The following is a 13,528-nucleotide window of genomic DNA, read 5'->3' as shown; positions in this document are numbered from 1 at the left end:
TAGAGTCTATGATTTAAATACCTGTGCTGAGGGTGGAGGAGGTTACAGCAGACAGAGACATTATCAGTATAATGTAGATAGATAATTAGCCTGATGCTGATGACTCCCGATGCTTTGCTCACAGAACACAGACATGAGGTGGCTGCCAAGTTGCCCAAATCTGGAGATAATGAGCTACGGGAGAGAGTTTAAATTTCTAGTTGTGTGTTTTTCCCTCGTAGCTACAGCAGTCTTTCATCAATGCAGCATGCAGCCCCCCGAGGAGCAACTAGAAGACTTTTAAGTAGCTATCATCCAGAAAGGTGAAGCTCATTTTGAACAATAAAGCAGTTGAGACACAAAAGACAGATTGTGGGGATGAGGGAGGTCAGTAGAAGAAAAATAATGCACTCACTGACCGCTTTATTAGGTACACCTTGCTAGGACTGAGGTGCGCCCCCCCCCCCCCCCCCCCTTGGCTTCAGAACTGCCTTAATTCTTCGTGGCACATAGGTTCCCTCTAGGTGCTTCAGGTTCCTCCCACTTCCAAAGACATGCAGATTAGGTGAACTGGAAAGTTTAAATTGACTGCTGGAGTTAGGGTTGCCAACTCTCTGAAAAATAAATAAGGGACACCTCACTGGCAGGGCTGACCGGCCCATGGAAATATAGACTGGAATGGACATGCGCTCCTCTATCTATTAGTGTCACTCAGGACTAGGGTTGGGTACCGAAACACGGTGCCAATAGAGCACCGGTTCCGATGTAAATGGTAGTAACAAGACCGAATAAGAATGAAAATTTCGGTGCCTCATTTCGGTGCCTGACTTTTTTTTTTTTTCATGAGCCGAAAGGGGGCGACCGACCACAGTGTTCCGGCATCAACCTGCGTGACGTCAGCGCCGCATTAGCTGATGAGAACTGATAGCAAGAGGATCAATAAAAATGCCGAAGGCGAAACGCTCCAAAGTTTGGCTTCATTTCACACCCAAGGGCAACGACTCTGCGACGTGCCACAGATGTCATAAAACAATTGCATGTAAGGGAGGTAACACATCAAATTTGATGAAACATCTGGCCAGTCACGGAGTTTATTTGAAAGCTGAACAATGCACGGTGTTTGATAAACTGAGCGACGTTTCACGGCCCAGCACTTCGGCAGCAGGAGCTGCAGGGCAAATTGAAGAAAGTCCCACTCCCAGCCCTGCTAGTGTGGCGTTGCACATCACCGATGATGACGATGACAGCAGCCGTTCCTCTTCAGGTAAGTTTAGTTTAATGCCAACCGCAAATCTTGATTATTAAGTGTCTTAGGTTAGCATTAGCAAGTACTGTTGCATTTTAACAGCGTGTGTCTAACGCCTGGCTATGTATAGTTCCACTTAGTGTCTGCTGACGTTATGCTTAACATGAACCTCATAACAAGTACTGTATGTATGCAAAATGTACGAGATTGAATGCGCATTTTGCACAAGATTGAATGCGCAATTTTGCAATTGCATAGGAACAACAAATAGGTAAGCTATAGCTAAAGACTGTAGGCCAGTTGTACGTGACCTGTCTCGATATACCTGTCTCGAGGCTACACTATTAAATATTTCTGCTCAATGTCTGCTTAAAGCAAAAGTCTGAATATATGTAAACAAAATGTTGAACTTTCAGTATATTTACATCAGTCTCAATTTTCGTTTAATGAGTAACAGGTGTATATTATTAACTATTTTGATAGTAATGTTTTTATTTCTGGCTTTCAAGTAACCACAGTGACTCCTTTCACCCTGGCTAAGAAGAATGCACTACTCAAGAAGAAGGTGGAGGAAATCCACAGGGCAGTCACCAAATTTGTGGTGATGGGGCTTCATCCATTTTCCACGGTGGAATTACTATCTTTTAGGTGAAAATGTGGCAGATATTAAAATAGACTAATATACACACACACACACACACACACACACACACACACACACACACACACACACACACACACACATATATATATATATATATATATATATATATATATATATATATATATATATATATATATATATATATATATATATATATATATATACACACACACACATACATATTGTTTTTTTTGAAGGGAGATGAGCATTGCCCTGAACCCTAAATATCAACCACCATCCAGGGATGACCTATCCAACACCTTAATACCTGCATGGTATTCTGTTGTGAAACAGAATGTCATCCAACAGCTTGCACACGTCAGCAAAACTGCAATTACTTGCAATGGATGGACCAGTGTGGCACAGGACCACTATCTGACAGTGACTGTTCACTACATTTACAAGGGCAGCATCCAGCAGAAAGTTCTGAGCACTGAAGCAGTTTATGAGGCTCAGACAGGGCTAGTGGTGGCAGAGGAAATCCACAAAATTCTTCAGGAGTTCAAGTTGACTGGAAAAGTCCTTGCTGCCACAGTAGACAATGCAAGCAACTTGGATGTTGCCCTGAAAAATTTTAAATTTTTAAAAGTTGGATGCTTTGCCCACACACTCAACCTGGCAGCACAGAAGGTGTATGGCATCCAAGCTGTGACCAGGTGGTGTGCAAAGATCCGTGCAGTGGTGGTGTGGTTGAAGCACTCCACCATAAGCAAAACTGTTTTGAGAGAGAAGCAACGACTCCTCAGTAAATAGCATTAATATAATCATGATACATTTAAATATAAGAAGTCGTTTATTGTAATTCAAATGTCTGTGTTTTAGATTTGCCAGAGCATAATGTTATCCTTGATGTGAGGACTTGCTGGAATTCTCTGTACATCATGGTTGAGCAGTTTGTGGAGCAGTTCCCTGCAATCCAGGCAGCTTGCCTCGATCAAAGGCTGAGGAAGCCAATGGAGAGGGACAGGTGAGGTGATAGACAGGAGGGTCCCTTGTAATAATGTCAGTTTAACTTTTGTAATTATTTTCATTCATTTTTTTATTATTGTATATATTCCATAGACTAGAGCGGCTCACTGACAGTGATTTTGAGAAGGCAGAGGAATTCATGAAATGCATGAAAGTCCTGTACACCTCAACCCTCTGCGTGTCAAGTGACAAGTCCCTCACATGCAGCCAAATCATCCCATTCCTCACAAAGCTGGAGGCACGATATTTACCCACAGATGATGACAGTATGTTTGTGGCTGCTATAAAAGAGAAGGTCTGGGGAGATCTCGAAAAAAGATACCAGGTACTATCTATTTGCAGCCAATCTCTATGTTCACAAAGAGAGAAGCCAAACTACACCATTTTTACTACTGGACACTAAATCATGTTTTCATTACAGGATAAAGAAATTCAGAACTTCCTTCAGGAGGCCACATTGATGGACCCTCGCTTTAAAGGCAAGCTGGGAGTTGGTGTTACAGAAGCTTGGGATAGGCTTGAGAAAGCAACGATTGACAATGTCACGGCAACTCAGGTATTTTACAGCATATTTGTCAGAGACAGTGGGCTAATTGCTCATCTTTTTCATATGCTCTATGTCTATGTTACAGTTTCTTTAACTAAGTATTTCTGTTTTGTGTGTAATCGGTTTGTGTCTGCAGCTTCCACTAGAGGACCATCATCAGAGTGAGGCAGAAGTAGGTGGTGATGGTGATGATGAGGTGGAGGTGGAGCAAGAGGACACACATGTAAGTGCAGTCATATACTATTTATCTTGTCTACAATGATGATGAATAGTTGTTTTTTGTGTTATACTAAACTTGTTTGTTTTTTACAGCAAAGAGGAGCTCACAGGATGTCAGCCTTGGAGCAGTTATTTGCGGATGAAGACCGGGAACTTCTCCACACAACTATGAGCACAAGCAGTGCCCTCTCTATCACGGAGCAGGTCAAGAAAGAGATTGAGCTCTACAAAGGCATGCCAGCAATTACATCTGGACAAGACCCTGTGGCTTGGTGGTGGGGTAAGAGGGATACCCTCCCTAATTTGTCTGCCTTGTCAGAGGTGTATTTGTGCGTGCAGGCCTCCGCAACCCCTCTGAGAGGGTTTTCTCCTGTGCTGGACATGCAGTTAGCCAGGAAAGATGCCGTATATTGCCAGAAAAGGCCAATATGCTGATATTCCTGCAGAAGAACTGCAATTGAAGAATTGAAGTTATTTATATGTGCAATAACTGTTTTATAATATTTTGTTCCATATTTGTGTTATATTTATATTAAAGTGATTGTTCGGGTTATTGTTCTATTTGATATTATGGACATTTTATTTTATATTTAGTATTATCATATGTTTTATTTATATTGTTTAAAGATTTACAACAACTTAATATTGTTTCAATTTTATTTAGGAATAAAAGGGTATTGTTTTTTTTGACAAAGTGTGTGCAGTTCATTTTTTTTAAAGTACCGGTTCGAGAACCGTTTAAGCACTGGTATCGTTTAAAAAATACCGAGTAGGCATCGGTATCGGATAAAACCCAACCGATATCCAACCCTACTCAGGACAGGAAGGCGCCATTACTAAGGGTGGAAATGTGCAGCTCATCAATAATAAACTGACTGCTTTTTTTGCACTAGCGTCACTATTTCTTAATGGATTTTAATAAATGTAGGCCTGTTTCAAAGCCCTTTGAAAGCTCTTTCCAATGCACCTATGCATGTGTGGGTTAAAAAAAACTTTTATGTAAAATGCAGAAATTTGGGGAAATTACGACAAACTGTGCTGGCTTTTCTCGCTCTATTGTCGCTATTTGTTAACAGATTTTAATAAAAGTAGGCTTGTTTTAAACAAACCAACCAGTCTGGCACCAACAACCATGCCACATTCAAAGTCACTTAAATCTCCTTTCTGCCCCATTCTGATGCTCGGTTTGAACTTCAGCAAGTCGTCTTCACCATGTCTATAAGCCTAAATGTACGGAGTTGCTACCATGCAATTGGGTGATTAGCTTTGTGCTAACAAGCAATTGAACAGGTGTACCAAAAAAGTGACCATATAGTGTGTGTGTGTGTGTGTGTGTGGGCGTGTATACGCACCCTAGGTAAAATACCGAACACACCACCATTTTTCTCAGTAAATATATTTCTAAAGATGTTATTGATATGAATTTTTCACCAGATGTCTGCATCAACCCAAGTAATCCACACATACAAATAAGTACAAAAATTAAGTTATACGTGGTCTATTAGAAAAGAAACCGACCTTTTAATTTTTTTTCAAAAACTATATGGATTTGAATCACGTGTGATTACATTAGACAAGCTTGAACCCACGTGCGCATGCGTGAGTATTTTCACGCCTGTCGGTTGTGTCATTCGCCTGTGGGCAGGCTTTGAGTGAGGAGTGGTCCACCCCTCCCGTCTATTTTTTTCATTGTTTAGGAATGACTCAGAGACTGCCGCTTTGCTTGATCAAAATTTTTTCAGAAACTGTAAGGCACATCCGAGTGGACACCATTCGAGAAATTCAGCTGGTTTTCGGTGAAAATTTTAAGGGCTGATGAGAGATTATGGAGTGTTACTGTCGCTTTAAGGACAACCCGGACGCGCACGTCTTTCATTACAAAATCTCCTTTAACAGTGGAATGTCCGGATAAACTGCTGATCCTGACCTCTTCTGAAACTTCTCTGTTCTCTCACGACGTCCTGGGTCAACAGAGGCTTAAATTTGGAAGTTTTCAGCTCGAAACAGGCTGACGACGGCGGCTTGGAGCGCGGCGCGCCCTCCGGCTCCGTGAGTTGTCCTTAAAGTGACAGTAACACTCCATAATATCTCATCAGCCCTTAAAACTTTCACCGAAAACCAGCTGAATTTATTGAATGGTGTCCACTCGGATGTGCCTTACAGTTTCTGAAAAAATTTTGATCAAGCAAAGCGGCAGTCTCTGAGCCATTCCTAAACAATGAAAAAATAGACGGGAGGGGTGGACCACTCCTCACTCAAAACCTGCCCACAGGCGAATGACGCAACCGACAAGCGTGAAAAAACTCCCGCATGCCCACGAGGGTTCAAGCTTGTCTGATGTAATTGCATGTGATTCAAATCCATATAGTTTTTGAAAAAAATAATAAGGTCGGATACTTTTCTAATAGACCTCGTATGTAATGAAATTAAATGAGACAGGGAAAAAGTAGTGAACACGCTTACTGAAATCTTTTAATACTTTGTACAAGGTCTTTGTTGGTAATGGCAGCTTCAACACCCCTCCTGTAGGGAGAAACTTGTTGTATGCATTGCTCAGGTGTCATTTTGGCCCATTCTTCCACAAAAACTGTCTTCAAATCTTGAACGTTATGTGGACCTCTTCTATGAACTCTGATCTTTAGTTCTTTCCATAGATTTTTATTGGATTCAAGTCAGGTGTTTGCTTGGGCCATTCGGGGAGCTTTATTTTCATTCTCTAAAGCTAACTGAGTTTCCTTGGCTGTGTGTTTGGGATCGTCTTGCTGAAATGTCCACCTTTGTTTCATTTTCATCATCCTGGTAGATTTTATCAAGAACATATCGGTACATTTTTTTCCATTCATCCTTTCTTCATTTATATGAAGTTTGCCAGTGCTGGATGCTGAAAAACAGCCCCACACCATGGTGTTCCCACCTCCAAACTTCAGTATTGGTATGGTGGTTTTGGGGTGATGTACAGTGCTATTTATGGCATTTATTATGGCATCCAAAAAGTTCAGTATTGGTGTCATATGACCAGACTATATTCTCCCAGTATTTGACAGGCTTATTGAAATGTTGTGCAGCAAACTTTAAATGAAACTTCAACATGCTTTTCCTTCAGCAATGCAGTCTTTTGTGGTGAGCGTGCATACAGGCCATGGAGGTTGAGTGTATTACTTATTGTTTTCTTTGAAACAATTGTTCAGTTGCTCTCCACAAGTGGTACTTGACTCTTGGACAACTCCTCTAATTCTTTCCTCTGATAGAAATCTTGCAAGGAGGTGAAATGATGTTCTTTCTACTTCTGAATTATGGCCAAAACAGTGCTCAGTGGAACATTCAGAAATCCTTCTGTAACCAATGCCATCAGTTTGTTTTACAACAATAAGGTTGTGAAGATCTTAAGAGACTCTTTGCTTTTACCAGTCATGAAATGTTTCTTGTGTGACACCTTGGTAATGAGACATCCTTCGTAGACCATCATTATGCACTGAACCAGTTGATATTAATTTGCACTGACAAAGGGCAGGATTGCTTTCTAATTACTGATAGATTTCAGATGGTGTCTTGGCTTTCCATGCAATTTTGCACTTCCTTGTCATCATGTGTTAAATACTTTTTTCATTTCATATTGTTACATATAACTTAATTTCTGTACTGTTTTGGTTTCTTCATATGTGTGTATTACTTGGGTTATTACACTATGATGGACCAATAGTCGATTTATCCTGGACACAAGCAAACAAACAAAAATGAGTGGACACATCCCCCTTGGTGAGTCTGGTCTGACCTGATATGTTGAGGGACCTCAGTTCCAGTAGTTGCTGAGGAAGATGTTCAAGGTGTTGACAAAGAAAGAACTGACAGCAAGGTGCAGCTCCCGACCTCCCTGTTTAGTGGGAATGGTATGGAGTTTACTGAGCTGACCAGTGGGTATTGGAACAAAAAGGAGAGACGGGGCAGCAGAGGCAATGCTGCGGACTATGTCTTAGTGAATGAGCTTATGTTCTGCATGGTGAAAGGGGACCAAAGTGTGAGCTACTGCACACCGTGTTAATCCAGCAGATGTTTCACCACTGACAGCTGGTGAGGAAAATGGTCCAGAGTGCAAACATGGAAGGTAATTACCCAGTAATTATCCAGCATTGCTGCCATATGCAAACCAAATGAATGCTGTACATCATGTTTTCAGACGGATCAGTTAGTCATATATCACAAAGTGGCATTTTCATGAACAATTTGACGTCACCACAAACTCAAAATAAGCTTTCCAAAAGTCTGTTTGGGTTTTGTGGAAAAGCCAAACTAAATGCTTGTGCAGTCTTGTTTTGTGCCTGGTGAAATGAGTCAGCGATGCTAAATAGATTGTTTCCAGATGGACACATTATTCATGTTTTGGTCACAGTGGGAGAATGCACTGTGTTCATGCTGACTAGAGGATTGGATCTTGATTAGCAGTAGGTGTGAAGGTGTGCACTGAAAATGGGAAACAAATATTTTCTCTCTTTGACACAGAATATCCACAGTTTGTTGCATGACTGTTCTTATGCAAATACTGTACATGTTCAATTCAAATCAATTCATTTTTATCGCACCAAATCACAACACAAGTTGTCCTAAGGTGCTACATTGGAGTCCGGTCTTCTCTTATCCTCCCCTTGAGCAAACACTTTAAGTGCAGTAAGGAAAAATTCCCTCCCTCGCTGGACACTTAGAAAAGGGAGGGCTATTTGCACTCCTGGTACGAGAGTAGAGTTTTATGAATCGATGCATTTGCATTGCGCACGCTTGTATTTAGATACCCATTCGTATCGATTAATCTCCAAATGCCTTATATATATATATATATATATATATATATATATATATATATATATATATATACTCATCACTCACTCATCTTCAACCGCTTTTCCGGGTTCAGGTCGCAGGGGCAACAGCTCCCGCAGGGGACCCCAGACTTCCCTTTCCTGTGCCACATTGACCCTCTCTGAATGGGGGATCCCGAGGCGTTCCCAGGCCAGTGTGGAGATATAATCTCTCCACCTAGTCCTGGGTCTTCCCCGGGGTCTCCTCTCAGATGGACGTGCCTGGAACACCTCCCTTGGGAGGCACCCAGGAGGTATCCTTACCAGATGCTCAAACCACCTCAGCTGGCTCCTTTCAACGTGAAGGAGCAGCAACTCTACTCCAAGCTCCCCACGGCTGACCGAACTTCTCACCCAATCTCTAAGGGTGAGACAACAGCCACCCTCCTGAGGAAGCCCATTTTATATATATATATATATATATATATATATATATATGAGTTCCAAGGTTGTTACAGCCGTGGGTGACAGTGGGGACACGCTCCCACTACCTACAAAGCTACAAAGTGCACCCATATGGCTTGCATCTCAAATAGCCTCATGAAACCAAGTCCAGCTCCTGGCCTGCTCGTGTGGCTTAGCTTCTAAGCCCAGCCAAACTACTTCGAATGACACGAGAAGGGGTGAAGGCAGGTCTCTGGCACCTCAAAACCAGTTGCTTCGGGTAGGTGGAACTCATCAGCCCAGGAAGGCAGTTCATTTTGGACAGGGGTAGGCAACTTGTTCCAGAAAGGGCCAAGAGGGTACAGGTTTTCTTTGCAGCCACTGACTCCACCAGGTGATTTCACTGATTAATATCACTTTGAGCAGATGGAATCAGTTAATCAGTGAAATCACCTGGTGGAATCAGTGGCTGCAAAGAAAACCTGCACCATCTTGGCCCTTTCTGGAAGAAGTTGCCCACCCTGATCTAGGAGAAGGATTTAGGAGAAGGAGGATCTAGGAGATCTAGGAGAAGGAAGGCCATATCCAATCTTGGACAAGGCTTCAGCAGTAAACCTCGAGGAAGAGTGCAGAGTCAGAGTCCCTAAGGTGGTCTGTTGCAGCACTTTCTCAGCAACTGCTGTGACTCTGCTGCTGCCAAACTGCATTGGCTTCTGACTTTCCTTTGGACCGTATTGACAGCGTGGAGAGGGGGGACCTGCTGCATGGGCAACAGAGGATCTTCCATATTAGCCTGCCCAGGCTTTGTAACTCCATTGGAGAGGACACTCCAGTGTCATTGCAAGATGCCAGCATAACACCAGAAGTGGCAGTTTACTCGTTATAAGCTCATCCATTTGACAAAGGAACGAGTGCCAGGGGTCACTTCTGATGGTGGGAGGCATCATTGCGTTTCATTATACAGCTACCGCCTGCCTCAACTTGGGCAGCCCCCAGTCAGTAAGGTGCTGTCTTGCCATGGCCTGCTTGCTCCACTGGGTGTGTGAAGCTTAGAGTAAACCTTGAATGGCATGTCACAAATTCTGCACCAGGCAACAAGAGCAAAAGAAGAAAGAAGACTCCAGTTCTTCATTTTGCAAGCTGGAATGTCAGGACCATGTACCCTGGCCTTTCTGCAACAAATTGACGATGCCAGAAAAACTGCAGTCATCGACAGGGAACCTTCCTGACTAAATGTCGACATTGCCTGCCTCCAGGAAACTCGGACAGCGGCACCATCAAGGAAGCAAGTTACAACTTCTTTTGGCAAGGGAAGTCCTTGGACGAGTCCCGTTAACAGGGTGTTGGTTTTGCTAAGAAGAACACCCTGGTCATGTGCATTGAGCCACCATCAACTGGCAGAGACAGAATCTTGCCCTCCGGCTTTCAACATCTTCAGGCCCAGCCACTATTATCAGTGCATACGCTCCAACCCTCTAATCTAATCCAGAGGAAAAAGACCAGTTCTATGAGTCCCTGGGCAACACAATATCTGGGATCCCTAGCAGAGAAGGCCTCTGTCTATTCAGAGACTTCAGCGCCAGAGTGGATGCTGATCACAAAGCCTGGCCCACCTGCCTACGTGTCTATGGAGGGGTCAAGATGGCAACAGTCAGTGACTGCTGAAGCTGTGCTGCTATTATGACCAACACCTTCTTCAAATGACCAACACCTTCTTCAAATGTAAGGCTCCCCACCAGGTGTCTTGGAGACACCTGCGGTCCTGCCACTGGCACCATTTGGATCACCAAGGTCACCAGGCGTGCAGACCTTGCCAGCATTCTCCTCACCTGCAGCTACCATAGTGCAGACTGCGATATGGATCACTCCCTCATAACCAGCAAGGTGCATGTAGCTCCAAGAAAACTGCACCACTCCAAGAAGAAGGGTCACCCACTCATCAACACCTGCTGTATTGACAGCTCAAAGAAAAAGCAGCAGTTCACCAGTCAGTTGCAAGAAGCCCTCACTGAAGATACACCAGAAGGTGAAGAGGGTGTCATTGATGCCAAGTGGTCCCACCACCGAGAAGCTGTGTACAACTCAGCCATCAATGCCTATGAGAAAAAGGAGCATAAACTGCAGGCTGGTATGAGGCCCATTGGAAGCCCTCAAAGTTGCCAAGAGAAAAGCCCAGCAAACCGCCCACAGCTCATATTAGCTGAATCTCTGCAGCAGTATACAGACATCTGCCGGCACTGGAGATGCAAGAGACATGTATGAGGGCATCAACAAGGCAACAGGCCCACCCACCTCCAAGTCTGCCTCACTCATGTCCAAGACACGCGGAGTCATCATAGACCATGGGAAGCAGCTACAGTGCTGGGTTGTGTAGTATCTTGAGTTGTATACAACCCAGAACATTGTCACAGTTACAGCCCTCAAGGACATCTCAGATCTGCCGGTCAAGGAAGAACTAGGGGAGGTGATGGTTTGGGGAGGTAGTGGTCTAGTGGTTATGCATTGGGCATGAGACCAGATGATCCTTGGTTCAAATCCTAACCTGACCGGAAAAATCACTAATGGCCCTTGGGCAAGGCCCTTAATCCCCTTAGTTGCTTGCGGTGTGTAGTGCGCGCCTTGTATGGCAGCACCCTGACATTGGGGTGAATGTGTGGCATTATTGTTTTCATTTCATTTTTCATTTATTTAATTTTATATCACACCAAATGACGACAAAGTCGCGTCCAGACACTTCACACAAACCAAAAAAAAAAAAATCAGAAAGACAACAAATACAGTACAATTACAATACAATATACAGTACTCAGCCACTCATTGCATCTGTCCCTCCAGCAGAGTCCGTTACACAGACTACAGAATCACATTGGTTTACTGACGCAGGGAGATCATTCCACAAAAACAGGGGCATGATCAGAGAAGGCTCTGTGGCCGCAGACTTTTTTTTTTTTTGTTCACCCTTGGGATACAAAGTAGTCCTGCACCCTGAGGACAGGCTGGTATGTAGGGAATGAAGTCAGAATTCTTTTTACTTCATGCTTGGTTTGTGTTCTGACATGCACCGTCAACTGTGAGACCTTATATGTAGACAGGTGTGTGTCTTTCCAAATCATGTCCAATCAACTGAATTTACATCAGGTGGACTCCAACTAAGCTGTGGAAACATCTCAAGGATGATGAGTGGGAACAGGATTCACCTGAGCTCAGTTTTCAGCTTCATGGGAAATGCTGTGAATACTTATGTACATGTGATTTATCTTTTTTATTTTCATAAATTTGGAAAAATCCCATAAAAAACTTTTTTTTCACACTGTCATTATGCAGTATTGTGTGTATAATTTTGAGGGAAAAAAACCCCCAATTTAATACATTTTGGAATATAAAAAAATGTGGAAAAAGTGCATTTCTGTGAATACAGTCTGGATGGACACTATTTAAGGAAACACAGTGTTCCTTTAATTATTTTGAGCTATATACATATAAAATGATAAAGTGGGTCAAATAAATGAAAAAGAATATATTATTAGCTTTTTAAATGGCTTTGCTTTATTACCTCTGTTTACATTTTAAAAATAATTTTTATCTAATTTTAAATTTCATTAAAAATGGAAAATCAAAGAGGCCTTTGGAAACCACTGCAATAGAGGAATCGCCAGTTCCTCCCTGCTGCTTTTTGTTACATTAAAGACCATAAATTCATCTAGCAAAACCCTGTGAGAACTGCTGAAGATGGATGCCCTATCACTGATCTTGCAGCATTCAGCCTTCCAACTCTCTTTTTTGTGTTTCGGCCTTTTCATCCCACACTATCAAACCGCTTCACCCCCTGTCTGGGGGCTGAGGAATCACCTGTTCCACTGAAACAACACATAATCACTTATCTACACTTGTCAGGCTCAGCCTGTTTTCTCTGCAGCCATTTGTCTTTAAATTGTCTTTGTTATTAGTTTTTTGATGACACTTATTCGCATATACACCTGCGCACAAAAACATAAATATGCCTGAAACACCTTTTTCCTCACTATGCTCAAACTCTGTCTTGCGCTCCTGCACAGATTCACACGTCATGTACTTTTGCCTGATTTTGTAGTTATGGCTGCAAATACAGATCACAGGATACAAAAGGAAGATGTAAAGATGGAAGTAACGGTTTGAAAGAATAAAGTGGTGAACAGAGGCACTGCACTGGTGTTTGGTGCGCTCCGCCTCAATGAAATGCAGTTTTTGTCTTGGATTTTGGACATGATACTTGCTGCATGGGATGCCAAGAGCATGTTCTTCATAAAGAGTGTAAAATTTGTGCAAGTATAAAGTACTTTATACTTGCATGTTTGAATCTTTTGACAACAATGATTTTGACTTAGATTTTTATGTTCATCTGTTAATTACTATTCATTTTAGACAAAAAATATGATAGGTCCCGATCTTGATAGTCTTAAAAACATTGTTCACAACATGTCTCACATGCTTTTGGAACGTGTCAAATTCCTATCTCCCTTTTAGCAGCAGGAAATCTTAATTCAAATCAGGGCACTTGGTACAAAGGGGCTGGAATAAGTCACAGAAATAGTCATCAGTATTCTGTGGGCAACATAAAATCAAACACTCAGACTCGCTCCTGCCATCACCTTTAAGACACAAGTACACCAAGATGTTGTCGCACTGCTATT

At 42.5% G+C, this 13,528-nt stretch overlaps 1 protein-coding gene across 1 annotated transcript; it reads left to right on the top strand.

Moving 5' to 3' along the window:
- Nucleotides 1-821: 821 nt before the first annotated feature.
- On the top strand, nt 822-10,194 carry LOC117522970. Its single transcript, XM_034184387.1, has 9 exons — nt 822-1,243; nt 1,735-1,826; nt 2,184-2,634; nt 2,712-2,856; nt 2,952-3,183; nt 3,280-3,414; nt 3,542-3,628; nt 3,718-3,904; nt 10,115-10,194. The coding sequence occupies exons 1-9, from the start codon at nt 925-927 to the stop codon at nt 10,192-10,194; spliced, it is 1,728 nt and encodes a 575-aa protein (XP_034040278.1). The 5' UTR covers nt 822-924.
- The last annotated feature ends 3,334 nt before the right edge of the window (nt 10,195-13,528 follow it).

Source organism: Thalassophryne amazonica, chromosome 13, assembly GCF_902500255.1.
Source record: "Thalassophryne amazonica chromosome 13, fThaAma1.1, whole genome shotgun sequence".
Lineage (NCBI taxonomy): Eukaryota > Metazoa > Chordata > Actinopteri > Batrachoidiformes > Batrachoididae > Thalassophryne > Thalassophryne amazonica.
Note: the sequence above shows the minus strand (reverse complement) of the source record. Positions and strands in the feature narration are given on the sequence as shown.

Bases quoted from the DNA above. Each gene is read 5' to 3' on its own strand.
- LOC117522970 (XM_034184387.1), top strand. From the start codon at position 925: ATGCCGAAGGCGAAACGCTCCAAAGTTTGGCTTCATTTCACACCCAAG. The intron at 1,244-1,734 runs GTAAGTTTAGTT...CTGGCTTTCAAG, and splicing joins CAGCAGCCGTTCCTCTTCAG to TAACCACAGTGACTCCTTTC. The intron at 3,415-3,541 runs GTATTTTACAGC...TTGTGTCTGCAG, and splicing joins ACAATGTCACGGCAACTCAG to CTTCCACTAGAGGACCATCA.